This window comes from Channa argus, chromosome 20, assembly GCF_033026475.1.
Source record: "Channa argus isolate prfri chromosome 20, Channa argus male v1.0, whole genome shotgun sequence".
Lineage (NCBI taxonomy): Eukaryota > Metazoa > Chordata > Actinopteri > Anabantiformes > Channidae > Channa > Channa argus.
Window position 1 is genome coordinate 3,050,499 of NC_090216.1, and position 20,242 is coordinate 3,070,740.

Sequence of the window (20,242 nt, forward strand, 5' to 3'; positions counted from 1 at the left end):
CACGATGACACTAGTCTCCTCACAGCTTACCAGCCACTGAATTCTCGTCTTACAAAAGGCAAAGGAGCACAGCAGACAAATATGTCAAAAAAAATACATTCTCTAAAAAATGGTCTATTTTATATCCAATACAAAAGGAAGTTATCAAAATACTGGGCACAATGTGAAGTGGCTGTGTGGGCAAAACAACTTCTCACCTGTCTGTGGTGTGAGACACAGATCTTCAGTGCTTTCTACTTCCAGGATGCTGAAATTAGGATTCCCCTCCACATATTCTGAGGAAAAAACAAACAAACAAACAAACAAACAAAAAAAAACGGGTGGTCGATTTATAATTGAAATCAAATGGGCAACATCTCTATTCAGTTCCCAAATAAACCTTTAACAGTTATTGTGCTTGCCACACTACCAATCTACAATAATGTATATTATAAAATAAATTAATTCTTCAGCTAAGAACATGGGGCATCTTTACTTTACTTACTTGCTTGCTTTTAGTTTAAGCTGCAATTAATTATGTTTTCGATTATTAATTCAGAATAATAACATAATTTCTCTTTCAAATCTCCCACAGCCCATAGGGGACATCTTTAAATGACTTGTGTTGTCCAATCTGCAGTCCAAAACCCAAAGATATTTACAACAATGCTTAATGCTTTACTTTGTAAAACACAGAAAAGCATTATTTGAAAATTACTAAAACAATGGTTTAATTATCAAAGAACTAACTGATTAATCAAGTAATTGTTGCAGCTCTTCTTCAAGTATATTTCTATAAAAAAGTTTTCGACTTAACATATTTAATGCATGACTAACTTAACTAGAGGTGGTGCTAATAATTTCAACTTAAATAAAAGGTCTCAATACCACAGTTATGGTTCTTTGTGTAATCCTAGGTATGCGCTATTACTTGAGTAAATGTACTCCGTTACTTGCATTTCCCCCCATAAAATAGTGTTGTATACTTCCTCCACTCTGCAGCTGCGTTTAAGGACCTAAAGACTGAAGGAACTGCGTTAGAAATGCATTTTCCAAATGGCTCTGAGGGGATTGCCGAGACTTAAGATGCATTGAAATTAATCTAAAATCAAAGCAAATCTATCACTACGTGTGGGACGAGTAATATGTTACGTCACGAGAGCAGCAGCAGAACTCAGAAAGCTAAACTAGCCAACTAGTGCAGAACTGTAGCTGGCATGGTTGGCTGTGTTTGGGTAGGGTAGCTTGCAGTAAGTCATAGGAAGATAGTCAGTGAAGCCGCAATAAACGAGCCGCTCCAGGCGGCTTTTGCTGCAGTCGCCCACGGGAAGCTGTTTGGAAACCTGCAGCATGCGCTTCCCAGTGCTAAAAGCCGGTGACCAAACGCGCGGGCCTCCCGGTCATTCATTTTCTGTTAGTATATGGAAATGTTATCCAGTGTGGCTTGCTGTGCGAATTTGAACTTGGAGGTGATTATCTACCAAGCTGAATTACATAATTACTAAGTAGTTGCACGTGCATTAGCTGTGCAGAATTAGATTGAAGAAAAAAAATGAATAAAAGATTACATCGACTTTTCATTCCCATTTGAGAGTGCCAATGTTAGCACAAGCCCAGAATCGGGTTCTTCATAAAAGCACCACCATTAGCTTTGTGGTAACGCCTAACATTGCCGGTGTAGTGTCGAAGTCTGTCCCCCCCTACAAAGAAAACAACAAGAATAAGTGTGGATTCCGGATGTGCCAAAGCGTAAACACTTATGAATCTGGGCCATAGATTAAAGCACAGCACCGGTTTGGCTAACGTTAATGTGTGTTTAGCTAGCTAGCTCCCACAATAACACTGCTTGGGTGGCACGGATACTAGCTAGCAAGCTACAAGAGTTAGTACTAGGGTGCGTTCACTTTATGCGCAGGCGCTTCAATCCACCCGCAGTTATGTAATACTCCAGCCTCAAATGAGCCCGTTTTATTTTTCAGACACGTCTGATAAGTTATCCCACGGTGGGGCAAAAACACCTGAAAAGTTGCATTAAAACCCGCTTCTGCATGCACTACAGAGGGGGGCACAATCACTCGTGACGTCATTGCGTGGGGTCAAACCTCCTTTAAAAGGAAAATAAAATACTTGGAATTATTCGTTTCTCTCTCAAATTACGATTGCTTCCCGCCCGTGTATACTTGGGTAAAAATAAAAAAAACAATGTTATAAAGTTCCATATAAATTTTGCAATGATTACGCGGGGGATTTAGGGGGATCCACACTCTCCCACGGTCGGCTTTTTGGAAGCGACACTAAGGAAACGATTCATTATTTCGTCCCGCACCGTTTAAACTGGAACAGTTTCAGCGCCGTGGCTTTGTACTTCGCTGCCGTGTTGTGGTTGAATGTAGCGTCAACAAATTTAAATGCAGCCCAACTAAACTATGCTAACAACTTAAACGCAGTCTTGTGGTACGCTTTCGTTAGTCAGAGCCCCCTTCCAGTCCCCCATTACTTCCTCCTTGCCCCCCTCCCTCTCAATGCCGCCATCTTAAGTTCCCACCTACCTGAAATTTCCGACCAATTTTCTTTTACTAAATTCTCGTTGAAGGAGTCGTCATCCGCGCAAAATCGCACTCAATCCGTGATGCCAGTAATCCAAACTGTCTCCCGGTACCCAACGAGGTACCACTAGGTCTGTGGGAAGAAGTTAAAATACGGACCGGGAGAGACTGGGTTTCGGCGCAGAATGTAGCGGTCGCGGGGAGGAGACTTTACGCAGCGAAATGGTGGAGGACCGCTGCTGACAAAGTACAGAACACAGGAAAATCTCGCGATATGTCTACAAGCGCGCCACTTGAATTTTTCATATTTCGGCTCATTTTCGCAATATTTACCGGTGTCGGCGAGCGCGATTCCATAAATTGGTGATATTTGTGTTCGATATCAGATTCGCACTTAATAAACCGTTGGAATGTATACAGTTTATTTTCGCGTTAACCCTACAGTTACACGTCGCTTTATTCAAAGACAGTTCTGTGTACTTCAGCAAGACACATCTCTACTGGCATCAGAAATACATATAAATATAATCTGAAATCCTCAGGTCCGAAACTTAAATGAAAATCTTATTTCTGATTATATTTTTTAATAAATTAAAAAAAGTAATCAAACCTTAATTTACTTTCTGCTACTCAGAAGTAGAACCTTTATTAGTTGCAATAAAAATAAATAAGGGCACCTTAAACCAAAATGTTTGCAGCAACAAAACATAATGACCACAAACCTCAGCTTCTTAGGGACTTGGTGCCCCGTCTATATTCAGAGAGTTTGAGAGTGTAGTGATGTCATCTGATCCTACATCTTCAAGACATTTCATTATTCTTTTGTGATGAAATGACTAAAACGAGACAGCTAGATACTAGATATCTCGGACCTCTTGATTTAGATAAGTAGCAATACATTAGTAAAGTATTTCCTTTCTCGTGGCGTTTTAATGGAGAATTTAGAGCTCATTAGTCAGTGATTTGATGAATATTGGTCTCAAACAAAAATGACCAGTTTTTTTAAGTTCCAGGTTCCCATATGTGAAGATAAAATGCTCTGCTTTGTCACACGTGACAAAATAATCTAATATCTTTGGGTTTTGAACTTTTACCAAGACCAAGCCATTTGAGTACATGATTTGCTTTGGAAAATGCTAACAGATGTTATTGCACCGCTTCGTATTAAAATAATAAACCAATGGATCAATAAACAATGATGAAAACATTTCTTAGATGCTCTAGATATAGCAAGAGCTTTTGTAGCAATTTTAGTTCTCAGGTGATATTGTCATGAAGCTACAAGTTCTTATTAAGTTCTCTTCTTTTGAATAAAATTCAGAGAATGTGCATATTTGAATAAAACCATCTCATGAGTGAAGACTCCTAAAAAAGTGGAATAGTTTGTTTATTCCTTTTAAATATAGTATTTATATCTAAAAGCTTTTATTTATATCTCTACAGCTTAGTAATCAGAATAACTGATCAAAAAGTTTACTTTTTTCTATTTTTCAAGCACAATAAACACTTTCATCTTCCCAAATGTGGGATTTTGAATCTTTACTATGTCACGAGATAGTAGGCCAAGTATTGTGGTTGGGACAGTTGGACAGATAAAATTAGCAATTTGGGTTCACGGTTGTTATATAGGTGCCTGGTGGAAAGAGCATTAGCAGAGCAATAGTAGAGCATTGGGTTGGAATGCAGAAGGCTGTGGGTTTGAATCCCCTCTCACCAGGTGTGGCCCTACCCTGCCATCAAGGGTAAACTTGGTGCTGGTCCTGAGCCCGGATAAAATGGGAGGGTTGCGGCAGGAAGGGCATCTGGTGTCAAAACTCATACCAAATCAATATGCGGAAGACGTTCCGCTGTGGTCTCCGCTGACGGGACAAGCCACAAGCTGTTGATTCCAGGTTGGTATATAATGGGCATTTTGAGAATGAGATAACAGGGAATTCTTCAGATAGGGTACTTTTCCTTTGGCCCGTTTGGATGACGAATGTACTTTTTTCATGCAATTTGAAGTATTTTGTAAGAGTAGTAATCTATCACATGGTAAAATCTGGTCGTCCACGGACCACAAGGTCAGCGGTTCGATTCCGCGCCCCTCCTAGCTACGTCTTAAAGTGTCTTTGGGCAAGACACTGAACCCCTAGTTGCCCCTGGTGAATCAGGTTAGCACCTTGCAATGCAGCCACTGCCGTGTGTGTGTGTGTGTGTGTGTGTGTGTGTGTGTGTGTGTGTGTGTGTGTGTGTGTGTGTGTGTGTGTGTGTGTGTGTGTGTGTGTGTGTGAGAGAGAGTGTGTGAGTGAGAGAGTGAGTGAAAAGCAACACTGTAAAGTGCTTTGGATAAAATAAGATATATAAGCAGCCATTTACTGTCAGATTGCTCTTGAAGTTAAAAAAAAAATTAAAAAATTAAAGATTAAACCATTAGTATGGAAAAAAAACTCATTTACCATTTCTAAGCAACAAATCCCTAAGTTTAACTCCTAATATTTAAAGATTAAGAACAAAAACACCCACACAACAGAGTATACAACAATTCATTTAATAATTAATCTTTGTGGTCTCTAGGGGAGGGTTTTGAAAGGTATAAAATGGTCATATTAAAATAATCGACCCAGTCTTTTCCCTCTCAGGTTACCCACTGTCTAGTTGTCTTTTGACACAAGTCCTTATAATTTTTTTTCAGTTCGTCTGCAATGTCCCATTTACCCACGTATATAACTTATTTCTGTTGATGAAACAACTCGACAGCTTAATGTACAAGGCTCCCATAGTCCTAAATAGATATAACACACAACTGATGACATACAGGCAAACCTCTCAGCATATTCAAGCCATAGTTGAGCTCCTTGAAGAGGCCAGAGGTTGCATTTAATAGGGCTTAATGTTCACGAGCAAAAGTGTTCTGTGAAGCAAGCCTTTTACTTCCGTCTTTTGCATGATTTGAAACATATTACTACTTGGGGAAGGAGTACTGGTTGATACCTGAAACAATGACAAACAACGTAACAGTGAATATATTTATTATTATAGAAGATAATTAATGTTAAGAATAATAATTACAAAGGCAATTTCTCTAGACCACCATTATCGGGTCCTGCTCATATAGTCAAGAGGAGACTGGGGAAACAGTTACAGGAAGCTCTAAAATACTGTGTTTATATACACAGTGTAGCACAGTTCATTTTGCCATTCATCCCTTGAAAACAAAAAAAAAAACAAGCCAAAAAATAAAATAAAATAAAAAAAAAATTAAAAATCTCATAATCAGTGAGGCTGAGAGTTTTGGGCTAGATTTTTGGGTAAAGCAGGAAATTGAGGTACGATGCTTTCTCATCTTCAATAAATGGTCTCATCAGTAATCTGTCTTTTCACAATGAAAGACACAGAGAGAACAGAGTGCACCACTTTACCACTGCACTTTCTAAACACCCTAATCCACAATACCTCATCAGGGTTGAAATGTGCAGAGGAGGGCTCTATCATATTCCGAGCTGAGGATGAACCCTCCCACTGGAAGTCATTTCCAATCCACCAGGAAAAGCCTTGCTTGAAAGTATCACTCATAAGTCACCTGACAAAAGAAAAAACGGTCCTCTGCCTCTTTTTACATCTTTCAAAAGTGAGTGCTGTAATAACCAACAGTCAGTATAAAATAAAATTACACCAAAGATGCACAGAAACAATGTACCTTTAAATTGCACTGACAGAACCATTGGGCATATTCCTAGCCACACTCAGGATGTCTCTTTTCACTTCCTACCATCGCCTCCAGTCAATCATGGTTCCCCTATTTTGGTGGGGGGACTGGAGTTGGATTGGTTGTTCAACTGGGAGGGTTAAAGGTTTGTAGTCTGCAAGAGAAAAAAGGGCAGGTTGTGAGCAGCACAGTGATCCTGACATTTCCCTTAATCTCCTCCAGTGCTGTCCCTGTACTATCTAGACTCCCCATCTTTGTGGGCGCTGTACAGTGCCAGCTCACCTGGCCCTCCTAGTCTGCGGGGAGGTGTGGATGACCGGCTGGTGATGGAAGAAATGAGTGGAGGTGGTGCCCCCACTGAGAGCGCTCCCACCAAGCCTGCTGGGCCCTTTGCCAGGATTCCATTGGGCACGTGGTGTGGGTTTAGTTGGCCTAAACGGGCGTAGAGGCCTGTGTGGTGCTGAGGATTAGCTCCTGGCTGGAGTGGGTGGGAGAGAAGACCAGGGTGAAGCTGCTCCAGGTGAGCAGCATGAGAGGGACTTGAGAGGTGCGAGCCAGCGGGGAGGTGTGGATGCATCCCAAAGTAGCGAGCCCGCTCAAAGTCTTCTCTCAGGATTTGGGCACGCTGCTCCTCATCCATCAGCCCTCCTCCTGGGGGTCCCAGCTGATGAGGACGGTCAAAAGGATGGGCCATTATGCTGAACTCCGGTCGGACAGCAGGGGTGGAGGCAGTAGAGGTAGAAGTTGGAGGGTGGTGAGGGTTGGCTGCTGCCACCTCTAGAAGGCGCTGATGCTGGAGCAGCCGAGCCAGATGTTGATCTGGTCGCAGGGCGAGGTGAGGGTCTGACTGAAGTGCCAAAGCCTCCCTACGATGTCGCTGCTGCTGCTGGACTGCCAGTTCCCAGGGGAAGCCATGACCCTGTGGTGGCGCTTGGATGGGTCCATGGGGGTAACGTTCTCCCACTAACATGCCGCCTAGATACGGGTCAAATCTCGGGCGCTCCACAAAGGAATAATGATGGGAAGGAGGGTTTGGAGTAAGTGAAGTGGGAGTCAGTGATAAAGAGGATGAGGAAGGGGTACCAGAGCTTGGGTGGTGTGGATGGCTGTTGGGGCGGTCAAAGCTATGGTTGGGCGCTGGGGGAGGCAGGGTGATGGGGATAGGCTCTGGCTCCTCTTTCTTCTCCTCTTTAACTTTGACAGGCAGCACAGGGGGTTTGGAGACTGGTGTGGTGGTCCGGTCAGACTTCTTGGACTGAGACAAAGAAGAGACTGAGGCCGAAGCTGAGGACGAGGCAGGCGGGTCCCTTTGGGAGTGTGAGGGTTCACTGTGGAGGCTATGTGCTGTTGGGGGTAGTGCGCGAGGGTAAAGGTCCAAAGGAGATGCTGCTGAGCGATTGGTGGGTGGGGGTGTATTGAGAACAGAGGATGAGGAAGACCGTGGTCTGTCTCTGTCTGCTACTAAGGGTGAAGTGCCAACAGGAGGTGCCCGTGAAGACACAGATGGCAGCTGCCTCTTGTCCCCATCTCTGTCTCGGTCTCTGTTTAAGCTGCGTGTCAAGTCCTCCGAAGGTCCACTGCCCCCCACCATGGCACTGCTGTGGCCATTAATATGAGAGACCGGGGTGCTACTGCGGGGCTTAAATGAAGGGGCAACTGGAGATATTCTCACAGGTTGTCGGCCATACAGCATATTGTCTCTGCAAAACAATGCGCAGAAAAGTTACATCACGGAAATCATGTTTTGTCAATGAATTACTATAAAATAAACCACAAAATCTAAAGCAGTAAAATATTTCAACACGATCATTTAAAAAAAAAAGGTAATTTTAAACATTAAACAGGAAGTACAAAGTAGCAGTTCTGCCAGTCACAACATTTATTATTTGAGATGTCTGGAAAAACAGGTAGGTTGTAATCTGGATTAATTGATTAGCAAAACAGTTGTCCATTCATTTTCTGGTAATCAGTTACTCATTCACACTGCTTCACAATACTACCCCACATTCCCTGAAGTGAGCTTCTCTATGGTGAGAATTCAGAGATTTCTTTCTTATATATTAGTAAACCAAAAATCTTTAGGCTTTTGGCTCCTAGTGTGACAAAACTAGCAGTTCAGAGAAATGTATTAGACTAAGTGATTAATTAAAAAATAATCAATAGGTATATACAGTATAAATAATGCACTGGTAATACAAATTGAAGCAATAATATTAATTATCAATGTAGTGAAATGCATAATCCTTTTCTTTTAAAATCTGAGAGAAAATACAATGTGCTGTGTGCTTTTTTATTTTTTTTTAAGATTGTCTATGTGCTGTTACCTATTTTGGACCAACAGAAATCAACAATTGCTGGTTTGCCTGGGGTAATTTTGGGTCATCTTTAATACCAGCTTGTGTCAAAAAGCTGTTCTCTTAAATTTAAAGTCAGAGTTAAAGTCAGTTGTATGTCGAACCTGTCTTTTTCATCCTTGATGTGGGGGATCTCTCTCCTTTCTCCGTCCTTTACTCGATCCCTTTCGTCCCTCTTGTCCACCCCTTTAGCCCAGCTGGGGCCAGCAGGGAACCCAGATGGACCGTGTAGACGGTTCCACGGGTCATGATGGTTAGGGGTGGACAATCCCCCGACCACGCTAGCTGGTGAGTCTTTAGGGCCAAACATGGAGCCTGCTGCAGAACAAAGACATGTCTTTTGTTAGAAAAGGAAACTCGTTTAAATTGAATTTTACAGAACTACAGTTATTGTGTAAATACATAAATGAAAACAAAAATAAATGGTTCAGTTTGGGAGACCATCAAAAAAACTACTGTTTTAGCAGTAACGAACATCAAAAACACAAAGGTACCAGGATCTTTAGATCCACCAGTTGCACTTGTTTTAGTGATAAAGTAGGAAGAGGGAAATATCAAGGAGTGTGTTACCACATAAATATGCATTTATGACTATAGGCTTCTGCCAGAACTGACGGCCCATAATAAATCTACTCTACAGAGATGTCTGGAAATGTTATGGTTATTTTCATTTTTTCCAACAATTAAACTATACTGCACTTTCACACTCACAATGCAATATGTACTTGTGGACTGTAAATTGTGGGTTAATGATAAAAGGAAGATAACCAGTTACACAAATGAAGAGTCTCTCATAAGACTGGTGAACTACCATAAAAAGTTTGTCTTTTTTTGGAAGCCGCCAACTCACTAGTTCCTGTTTTCAATGCTGACAACAGCTGAGCTTTACAACCTTTGCCACAAGAGTAGATTAGATGCTGAATGTAAATATATAGCAGGAGTTGCCATTGGGGTTAATCCCTTACTTTTGAAATTACCTAAATGAAATAAATGCTTTACAATGGTCCTGAGTGTTAGTTCGTCTTCCAACAATCCTATATGGTGTACAAAGCCATGTGCTAGCTTCATTTTCAACAGACTTGACTGGTGATGTCAATGTGTGCTTATGAAACTCACCTACTCACACGAATGTACTAATGATTTCTATATGTTAGTTCTATATATTTAATGATAAAAATATCACAAATATCATCGTATAATTATGAAATAAATTACTTTCACCCTCACTCCTTGGGACTAACCCACTTGTAGCTGGCGTCTTAGTCCTCCACCTGTTTTCTTCTGGTAAGGTAAACCATTTCTTTCTTTCTTTTTTTTTTTTTTTTTTTAACCTGAGCCATAAAACGTGTTCGACGTGATCAAAACTGGCCAATGCACCAGTGTCACGAATGTGATGGTAATTTTGTGTGTGCACTTACTTTGTGCACATATTAATAATGAGGCCTATTGGATGTATAAATTGCTGAAACAAAAAGCTGATGCCTTATATTGGCTTCACATGGTCTTGAGACTTTGTCTTTCCAATGCTTGAGCCGAGTTCTGTGAGGAAAGTATCAGTTTATGACCAGTGCAGAAAAAAAATTATTAAAGTGACCGCTTAAGCCCTATGCATTAAAAAAAACAAAACATCCAGCCCTCTTTTTTAATCCTAATGAAGCTAGAGTGCCACAAAGTGTCAACACAGGCATCCAGCAAAAAAGATCATAATGAAAAATAAAATAGTTACTGCTGTAACACCTGTGCTGTCTCACGGTACAAATTACTGTCCAGCATTTTGGCATCTGATAAACGAAACTCATGGATTAATGAATATGAGTGCGCCCCCTCTATCCTTGATAGCCTGTGTTTCTTCGTGAGTAGAAATACTGTAAGACTCACCCAGTGTTGGGCTGCCAAGTCCTCCAAAGGCACCAGAACCCAGGGCTCCCAGCGGATTGAAGGGTTGGGATCGGCCATACTGGTCTGAAACACACACAGACACACACAAACATCAGCAAGACTGTGCTGCAGCTTATAATCCTATCCGCCTCTGGGGCGGCTGTAGCTCAGTTGGTAAGGTTGTTGACCATGGGTCACTGGTTCGATCCCCGCTCCCGGCTTACATGTCAAAGTGTCCTAAGACACTGAACCCCAAGTTGCTCCCGGTGGGAGGCAGGGTGGGTCATGGCAGCCTCTGCCATCGGTGTGTGAGTGTGTGTGTGAATGGGTGAATTACATTCAACACTTTGGATGAAAGTGCTATATCAGCGATATCAGCGACTATTTACCATTTACCATGTAAGAACATGAGGCATCAATTGCAGCCAAAATCTATGGTGTCGATAATCTTAACGCTTATCAAAACTCTAGAAACGAAGTCTTATAGGCAAAGTCATGACAGTTTGCTGTGCAAGTGAAACACAGATGTCTTTTTAAACTGTTCTTACCCAAGTGTGCAGTTGGTGCTAGGAAAGAGGAGTGGGGTGCTGAGGGAGAGATAAAAGGAGCAGAGGACGGATTGACTGAACCTGAGGGAAAAAAGTAAATGGAGAGGAGAAAAGAAGTCATTAGATATCACATCAAGCACATCATACTCCTTACGCAATTTATGCTGCGACTAAAGACAGCAACGCTACAAGAGCCTTCAGATCGTAAACATATGAGGACAGGAAAAAAACAAACCCAAAAGAGAACCAGTGGCAACAGAGTTCTTGAAAAAAATTCAGCCAAAATTATCTGCACAGAAGTGGAGGCTCAGGAAGCTTGAGACACACAGTTGATTTTGTCATGCAGCATGAAGCTGCCAAATGAACAATAAACCTCCCAGCTGTTTGAGAGAAAAAAAAAAAAAAAAAAAAGTTTAGGCATGCACCTGTAGCTGAGAACAAACTGGGAGGCCTGTTCAGCTCATGAGTGGGAGGTAGAGCTCCTCCCATAGGCCCCAGGGGGTCCAATCCCCCTGCTCCAGGAAGTCGGGCCAACAGGTCAGTACGAAAGTCCAGCTTGTGAGGATCACCCTGAATCTGCTGAAAGATTTAGGTAGAGCAATTAATCTTACATTTAGAGGGGGCACGACACTTCCATTTAAAAGTCTATTGTGAAAACTTAAATAAATGAAATAAGTGGATTTATTTATTATAATACAGCACACATTCATAACACCACAACATCAAAAAAACACCTACCTTTACTTTCCTCTGATGGTTTAGAATCATCCAGGCCACATATACATGCATAGCACACCATTTTCCTGGTTTCTGCATTTAAAAAAATAGATAAATAAACAAGATAAATGACAGGTTTCATTTGTTACTCCCCAAATCTTGCATGTACAACTTGAAAGCCTTTGCACACAGAGTCAGATGTTCTTCTTTTTAAAAATATCTTGTCAAGCCTCTAGATAAGATTGATGGTTTTAAGCTGGAGATAAAGTTACTCACAAGTTTAGAAACATACAAACATAAAAGTGAGTGGGAAAAAAAGAGCTACAAGAAAAGAACAATATACATTACAATGTAATTTCTGGGTCTGAAATATCTCACTAGGTGTGCAAGGGCAGAAAATGGACCAGTAGCAGTCAAGATTAAAAGTTAGATTAGTGCAAAGAGTGAGTGGAAGCAGTGAGAAAAAAAAACAGGCTGAAAGTTTTAAGGAGCCAAGGGATTCAAAATCAGTTTTTTTCTTACATTACTGATTTTCAACGATGTCCCAAATGGATCAGTTAGCTACAAGAGAACAGAGGTGCAAAACCACTTTTAATCAACAGGTCTCACTCTTCATCAGGAATAGCTTTGCACTCTTTTACTGGACTGACTAAGCCCATGTTTCAGCACTTCCTAGCCTAGAACTGGGTGTTCAATATATTTCTATGCAAACAACAGAACATCATTGCAGGAATGACGCAAACAAGTTGTAAGTAAGTGTACTGTCCTTACCCTGGGGTCTTTGGGCTGCAGGTGGTGTGGCACAACCCCAAGTCTTGCGGTTAAATCAGGACCCGTTCCCTGAGGGACAAGAGGCTGTCACACACACAGCACAGCATATCAGCCATAACCTACTGATCTACAGGTCTAAAACTGACTAGGTCTGATGTTTGTGCTGGAACAATAGTTTTTCTCACCTTTGGCTGAAATGCTCCTTGCAAAGAGCTGAAAGGCCCAGTGGGAGGAATCACAGGCTGGATGCTCGGCACTGAGGGTGGTGGGTATTGTGGGAAGAATTGCTATGTCACAAACAAACACATACCTACAACTTAGTGATCACTCAAATTATTCGTTTCGAAACATTTTAAGGAACTGAAATGTATTTTCAGCCTTGTTGTTTTCTCATTTTGTCAATTATCATAAATTTTATAAAAATTAAGTTGACGTGAAACACTCACAGGGTGTCGGTACAGTCCTTCCACTTTTCCTCCATACTTATCAAACTAAAAGATAAAAGCAGTGCTTGGATTAAAAAATGAATAAAAAAATCAATTGTCCACATTCCAGCCACAATGGAAATGCAACACAGATGTTCGGCACAAGAGCGGAAACTATCTCACCAGAGGTGGTGCGGTAGCTGTGGGGTGCAGGAAGGGCGCGAAGTGTTGGTGCGTGTGCGTGTGCTGGTGCTGGTGGTTGTGCTGATGGAATTGGAAGGCCAAGGGTGGGATGCTCGGCTGGTTCTGAGACGTCCGGCCCGATGAATTCGATGCTGATGGACCACCAGGAGTGGAGCGACCGGCAGCTGTCGCATTATTTTCAGCCCCTGGGACGCTGCGCCTGCCATCGCGGTCTGATGAATTCAACAAGTGAGACTTTAAGTTTGGGCACTGTAATTCTTAAGGAAGGGCGCATGTAATTATAAAGAAAAGAAACCAAAGCTTAGCTCTTAAATTTAAGTAAGTATTTTTTGTATTGTTTTTTTAAAGCTGCTTCCTGATCCGTTCTTCAACTACAAGACAGTCAAAGATTGAAATACTTTCACTGCAGAATCTTTGATCAGATCTCAGTTCATCAATGCACAACTTCCTCAATGCCCCAGACAACCACTAGAGGAAGTCTGGGTTTAGTCTATTTTGGTAACATATTACTCATAGAGTTCCCATTATCAGCTGAAACAGACCAACACGCTGCAAAAGCAGAGAAAAGTTACATTCCTGCTGGTTGACTGTACCTGCTGCTGTTGAGTGGGAAGGACCTTGCAGCAGCGGTGGAGGGGGAGGCAGACCCAGACCAGGTGAAGATGTGTACAGTGCTCCAGAGCTGGCTCGGGAAGGGGGTCGGAGAGGCCCAGAGGGTCCTGAGCCCCTCATATAGGGAAGTGATGCACTGGTGGGGGGAGTTGGAGGGCACATGGAGGATGACGCAGAGGCAACAGTTGAAGATGATGGAGGTTTGACTTGGGTGCTGCTCCTGCAAAGAAAGACACGCAAACAAACATCGACTACATTTGCCTTAACATAAAATCAAAAAAAGGTGTGAAGAATGAAATTAATTAATCTTTCAAAAGGTATTTAGAAGCTACATACGTGTTGTTGATGCTGTAGGAAGGGTTAGATCGTCCAGACAAAGTGAAGAAGGATTTTTGTTTGGGCAGTGGTGGGCTGCCGTTGTGGCGGGTGCTGCTGAATGGGCTGGGCCGGGAAACCGTGACTGAGGGTGTAACTGGAGAGTGGGAAGTCAGGCTGAAGGAGGCAGAAGAGGTAGAACAAGAAACAGGCTCTGGGAAATGTGGCTCCAGGCTTTTCTCTTGACTTCGCGCCAGGCCAGATACTTGCGAGGTCACCATCAAACGTGAGACGCTGCCGCTACGGGCCGTTAGAGACAGGCAGCTTTTGCCTATGGACAGGCCCATGTTTGAGGGTGCAGGCTCCACAGCTAAAGAAGAGAATGTCAGTCACCATTTGCCTCACTTCACATTATGCAGAGGCACAGTAACAAAAGAAAGGGAAACAAGTGCAACATGTTTGAGAGAAGCAGACTGGGCAACTGTTGGGCTGGAGGTAGAGCAGTCGTCCACCAACCTCAGGGTTGTTGGTTCAATCCTTTGGGTGCTTGATCAGTATGTCTTGGAACATACTTCTAATTATTCTGGAATTCATCTGATTTCGCTTAACAATTACTTGAAGTGTTGGGCAGAGCACGAAGCAGCAGGGTGCAAAGTGGCATGATTTCAAGTCTCATGGTAGCACCAGCTTAAGTTGCATATTGTATATTTCATTTTTAAATAAATAAATAAATAAAACAGAAGAGAACTGCAGATAATTAGACCTTTAAATTAAAAGACTCAGGTCACCGCACAATATAGTACAACTCGTAATAACACTCCTCCGCAATGCTCTGCCCTGCTCTCCCCCTGTCTCGTTGCTCTGCAATGCTCTGCTACCCTCTGTTATATTCTGTTAGGCCCTTCAGGTATTGGTCATTATGAAATGACTGCTACTGACAAGACAGTACCTAAATGTTTTGCTGTATAAAATGCAATGATACAAAAGTGGCTTATGGTTATTACATAACAATTAAATCAAGGCTGGCTACTTTGGTATTTTCTAGTAAGAACTTTATATAGTCTTGTGAATACCTGACACATCATTTCACCATTTTGTGTACAGCAGAAAAAAAAGGAGGTTCTAAATTTTCATACCTTTTGTAGGGCGAACTTTAAAAACTAGTTCCATGTCATTGTCTGAGGCCTAAATGGGAATACAAAGAGATTTAATTACAATTATTCTCAGACTTAGCACAACGCAAAGCTCAAAAGTGTTAAAGACTTTTGTCCAAGATCCTTAATTAGTAAAATCTCTTTACAATTGTCAATGAGAGAAACTGAATTTAGCTGAGTTTGCTGTATTAAAGAAGCCTAGTCTCTTTTTTTACTACGTAATGACAACAACATTTGATTATGAACTAGGACAAGCAAAGTGTCGAGGGCCATTAGGGGGATTATTAGTGATAAGAATAAAAGTAAACAGTACACACCTTGTCCCCCGTATCACTCTCAGTGTCACACTAAAAGAAAATGGGGGAGGGGGAATTTAGATAAGAATTTATTAGACAGGCAAAGTTAAAGAGCATAAAATGCAGAATAATGATAATTGATATCACATGAAATGCAATATTTCAAAAATAACTTACTATATATCCAGTCTCTAAAGGTTGCCCCTGGAAACAACAACACACTGTATTAGTGCCAATAAAAAATTTGATATAATTTCTAAATATCAAAGAAAGGGTCAAACGTGTTGAGCTAGGATTACTATTACTGGACTTAAGAATTCAGATTGAACTGCATTTTAAAAAGGACCTTTAAATGACAGGCAGTGAAATAGCATGTGTGTAAACCAGTTTTCCCTGATTATTTTCAGGATATACAGGTCAAAAGTGCCACAGAAGTGTAAACACAGCTATTTAATCAAGAATTAGCTTGACCTCTATCTCTCTCGTGACAAGATGAAGGCAGGTTAAACCAAAACATTTAAAGCCCGGCAGACTTGCGACTCTTTGGTTCACCTCAATCTTTCTTCTCTTATTTCTGCTCTTGTTACAGTAGCTGCTGGAGAAACTGTGTGGAGCTCCTTCCTCAGGCTCTGACAGCGGCCCTCCGCCGTTCTCCTCAGGCCCTCTTTTCCCCTTGTTCCTCCTTCCCAGCATGTCAGTGCGCTGACTGGGCTTCAGAGAACAGTCCATCTGACAGGGAGAATACAATTTTGTGTTTACATGTATAATCACAAACAATGAATGTTCATGCCTGGGGCCAAATACAATAGTCTAGCTCCAGCTGATTGATGTCCTGAGTGACCCAATATTCTCATAGTTTCTAATCCGAGTGACAGCAAAAACAGAAACACTGAAATTATATAATACAAAGCGCTTTAATTATATGGTATAAAATTACCTTTATGGGGGTGGTTTTTATACACAAGTGGTTTTAATATTGTGTCTACTTTATTTATATATGAAAATGCAAAAATAAAAGCCTCACAATTATTTAAAAACAAAATGCTCCAAAGAAATATTAGGGCAGACTGCAATGTACAGTTTTTATCTTTTTGATCCCTACTTGTGTACATTAGGGTGTAAGAAGACAAACATGAGGAGTTGTGAGATGATTAATAAGCCACAGAACCGTTTCTGCTACACAAAGTAGTATGGTTTTTTTTTTTTTTTTTGCTTTTTCTTATGAATTTCTGAGCAATTAAGTAAAATAATTAGATACAACACCTTGAGAGGAGAGCACCGCTTTGACCAACCCACAACGTGTGACGAAGAGTTTCGGGTAGACACTGCCTAGCTATTTGCTATTTGAAGGTTCAAAAGCTACTGAAACGTTTCCGAAGTAGTAACTTGCACTTCTATCCACAAAAACATTTTAATAAATCTGAGGCAGGTTTAGGAAAATTTGAGTCACTTCAGGCAAGTCAACAGAGAATAGCAATTGTCTCTGAAGTAAAATGTGTGAATGACTTAAATGCAAAGTAAAACAGCTCCAAACCATAAAATGTGTAATACAGTATATGTGCAAATTGCAAGGCACTGTTGCATAGACTATAATTCAAAATAAAGGGTACGTACACAAGGTTTTAATCCTAGGTTTTAGCTAAATGCATACAAAAAGACAAACATATTTTCATTCCTCCATTTGGTTAAATCCCTCTATGAAGCCTGTGTTATTATAGAACAATACACACAGGTAAAGTATATACCTGCATTTGGAAAAACAAAGCAGCCTGAGGCCAAAGTAACTCAGCATTTAAGTCTTCACTGCTCCAATGTCCAGCTGGTTATTTTCAATTATCTTTGAAAGAATGACCGCAGACATTGAGTATTGTTAATAAATTCAGGCAGGAAATTGCACATTTTGAAGGAACTTATCACATTCCACCAGTAATCACAAGCATATCTTAGTGTGCGCTTTTTCCTATTGGCAGTTTCAAAGAGTTACCGGAAACCAATCTTGGCATTCACTGGTTCATTTGACTGTAAAATGGAGTAGCCCAGAAGAACAGTGGAACTGTATGCGTGTGCGTGTTAACAGGCACTTTTACAACATGACCTATTGACAAATAATTTGCTTTCCCATGTTGATGCCGAGGTCAAAATCAGTTAACAACAGATCCACCCTAAAGGCAGATTGACTAACATTTCCTGCCGTCTGGATGCACAGCCAACTGCCCTGAGCAAGTTTAAGGAATTGAAAGCATTGACAGGCCCAAGTGCAAGTACTCTGCTTTTAAAGAATACACAATTGTACTCATTTGTTTTTCCTTCCTTCTCCTGAAAAGCCATTTGGCAGCTCATCAACACCTCACAGAATTAGAACATGAATAATTGAGGCCTCTCCAGAACCCATCAGAGAGATGCCTTGGGGTTTGGCTTTGGCCTGAGTGGATTGCTTTCACCAGGCAAAAAAACTGGTGACAAGAGTTGACGAGTTCAATCTGCAGCCTTTTCACATCTTTGGCTGGAGGGAATAAGGCGTGATTTGACGTGATGGAGAAGACAACGATTAAAACTATTGGTTTAAATCCCCTCTTCTGTATGCGCCTATTAGTTAAATGAAAGGTGGTGTCAATTGCCTGCCACGGCACATTAAGGACTCATCCATCACTTTGTTTGTACTGATGAGGAAATAAATGCTGTTTGATGGATGACAGCTGACGACTTGGTGTAGAATCAAGACAATTACCTCCAGTGCCTCTAAGCTGATGAAGCTCGCAATAGCGAAGCCGTCAATGATGTCTTCCTCGCAAGACACCGACTCTCTCTTCCTCCGCCGTGGAGGCCTGTGTCTCCCGAAACCGGGCCGGCATTCTCTCCCAGCGGAACCCATGACACTGTTGGTCCCACAAGCCTCATGATCGGAGCCTGAGGACAGGGATGTGGCCCGCTCCTCGGCGAGGTCTACTCTCCTCCTCCGCCGCGCTCTGTCGCGCTGTGAACGGGACCGTCGGCTCTGCCTGAATCCAGTGCTCCGGCTCGGGCCCTCCATCTTCAAACCTTCTTTTGTAACTCCACTGAGATCAAAGGCACTTTAATCAAGTCCCGGTCCGGTGGAAGGCACCGAACCGCAATTAAAACACCACCACACAGGCCCTCGCTGGGAGCCCCTGTTAAAATGGCGTTTAGAGAACCAGTGGCTTATTTACTGTCCTTTGACAACAGTCTATTGGCATCAGTGCCTTTCGTTCGGCGAAATTTTAGTGTCATTTCAATGAAACTTAGATCCACATGGGAATTTAAATCGTCCACAACACGCTCATATGTCAGGACATCGCTGATTGTGTCTCGGGGAAGGCTAACATTAGCTAAGCTAGACAGAATTTCAACCGACAACCCCAAAAGTTAAACGCATGTAAACAAAAAAACAAACAAGTCTGGCTGGTTTGCCGACAAAGCAGGTGCTATCGCCTCTAAATAGATCTCAAAATGAAAAAAAAATGCCAACCTCGGCCCTGCTCAATGCAACTCTGGGATTTCCTGAATTTCTGGACAGGCTGAAAAATGTATTAGCAAAATGACACGGCTAGCTAACTAGTTAGCAAGGCTAATAACCCAGATATCCGACATGAACAGACCGGTGGCCATAACACGATGTCACTAAAATGTCAAATGTGATTTTTTTTTTGTTTGTAACTACTTTAAATTAGTGCGAACCCAAGATTAAATAATATGGACTGTTTGAGTTAACGTTGTTTATCTTAGTCCTAGCTAGGTCAGTATTGACTACAGCCAATTAGCTTCTGCTCATTGGGTTAGCATGTACGCGGGTACCTCAATACATTACAATATAATCAGCCAGCAATGTTAGAATAAAACTATACTTTTGGAATGTGTCTGGAAAGACTGACAAGCCGGGCATGACACTGTAAAGCTAACTACTCATCAGCAGCCAGGAAAAGAAAATAACCTCCTGTCGAAACGCTAATGGCCGATAGTAATGGTTGAATTCGCATCACATCAAAAGAAAGACGTAACGTTAGCACTGAGGTTAGCTAGCTAGCGTTAGCCGACCCAGCTGTTAGCCAGCTAACCCACAAGTCTCTCTCTTTTTTTTTTTTATTAATTAATGTAAAGGCGTTTTAGTAGTCAGCCAGTCGTATAAAAATAATATCTAGCTGCTTTAAACACAACTCGTGTTTCCTTCCACCGCCGTCATAAAGAAAAAAAAAAAAATCAAGGCCCAAATATGAAAGCCTCGGTGTCGATTTCCATAAATGAGGGTGTCGGCCAAGCCCCCGTTGGGCTGGGCTTCTCCGTCATGCAGCCTTCACTGTGTAATCCAATGTTTAGAAGTTGGAGCACTGGCCGAGGTTTCCGCTCAACGACTCCCTTCGCTCACCCGATCCAGTGTGGAAATACAAACGCAGAGAAAGCGAACGGCTCCGCCAGTAACCTTCCACAAGTTTCCACTAAATTAGAAATGTATCGTGCAAATCTGGGAGACACAACCCTTGTCAGCCGTACAGTTGCATTGTGTCCGCCAGTCTTCTTCCCCAGTCGTCTAACTGGTCTGTTGGCAGCTCTGCCTGTGCACACTGCCACCATGTGGGATGTGTATGTGCAGTTGGACTAGATTTCCAGCTGTCACGCACGCGGCAAGTACCTGCCTAAAATAAGTACTCCACTACAAGCAGTACCACTTATAATACTTTACCCAAGTCGAAGTACTGAGCACATGTCTGGAACTGTTACATATGCCTCATATTTAACCCG

At 41.9% G+C, this 20,242-nt stretch overlaps 2 protein-coding genes across 15 annotated transcripts in view; both read right to left on the bottom strand.

The window, feature by feature from the left end:
• srcap (Snf2-related CREBBP activator protein) overlaps positions 1 to 2,754 on the bottom strand; it is a 33,482-nt gene extending 30,728 nt beyond the window's left edge. For 3 of the 5 annotated variants that reach the window (XM_067488264.1, XM_067488265.1, XM_067488262.1), the window contains exons 1-2: positions 2,529 to 2,751; positions 198 to 275 (exon numbers count right to left, since the gene is read on the bottom strand). The gene's annotated coding sequence lies outside the window, so the exon portion shown is untranslated. Of the gene's footprint in view, positions 1 to 197; positions 276 to 2,528 lie in introns of all 5 variants that reach the window. The other 2 variants (XR_010911851.1, XM_067488266.1) reach the window with 2 other exon arrangements.
• A 2,461-nt stretch (positions 2,755 to 5,215) lies between these two features.
• fbrs (fibrosin) lies at positions 5,216 to 20,037 on the bottom strand. Of its 10 annotated transcripts, XR_010911830.1 has the most exons (20): positions 18,216 to 20,037; positions 16,040 to 16,216; positions 15,665 to 15,691; positions 15,509 to 15,538; positions 15,174 to 15,222; positions 14,059 to 14,407; positions 13,704 to 13,942; positions 13,090 to 13,322; positions 12,928 to 12,972; positions 12,667 to 12,768; positions 12,482 to 12,565; positions 12,233 to 12,271; positions 11,732 to 11,803; positions 11,419 to 11,572; positions 10,994 to 11,074; positions 10,446 to 10,529; positions 8,672 to 8,885; positions 6,496 to 7,913; positions 6,205 to 6,367; positions 5,216 to 6,087 (listed from the first exon to the last, which is right to left on the bottom strand). XR_010911830.1 is itself a non-coding variant. In XM_067487861.1 (19 exons), the coding sequence occupies exons 1-19, from the start codon at positions 18,516 to 18,518 to the stop codon at positions 6,273 to 6,275; spliced, it is 3,780 nt and encodes a 1,259-aa protein (XP_067343962.1). In that variant the 5' UTR covers positions 18,519 to 20,037; the 3' UTR covers positions 5,216 to 6,272. The 10 variants fall into 10 exon arrangements, 9 of the variants coding, with proteins under 9 accessions (XP_067343962.1, XP_067343960.1, XP_067343961.1 ...); XM_067487861.1 differs by having other exon boundaries at positions 5,216 to 6,367; positions 12,482 to 12,550; XM_067487859.1 differs by having other exon boundaries at positions 5,216 to 6,367; positions 11,419 to 11,569.
• Between the last annotated feature and the right edge of the window lie 205 nt (positions 20,038 to 20,242).

Excerpts from the sequence above, each read along its gene's own strand:
- fbrs (XM_067487858.1), bottom strand. The coding sequence starts at position 18,518 with ATGGAGGGCCCGAGCCGGAGCACTGGATTCAGGCAGAGCCGACGGTCC. Across the intron at positions 15,223-15,508 it reads AGAGTGATACGGGGGACAAG|GCCTCAGACAATGACATGGA; the intron begins GTGTGTACTGTT and ends ATTCCCATTTAG. Across the intron at positions 12,272-12,481 it reads TGCAGCCCAAAGACCCCAGG|CTAACTGATCCATTTGGGAC; the intron begins GTAAGGACAGTA and ends GTTCTCTTGTAG.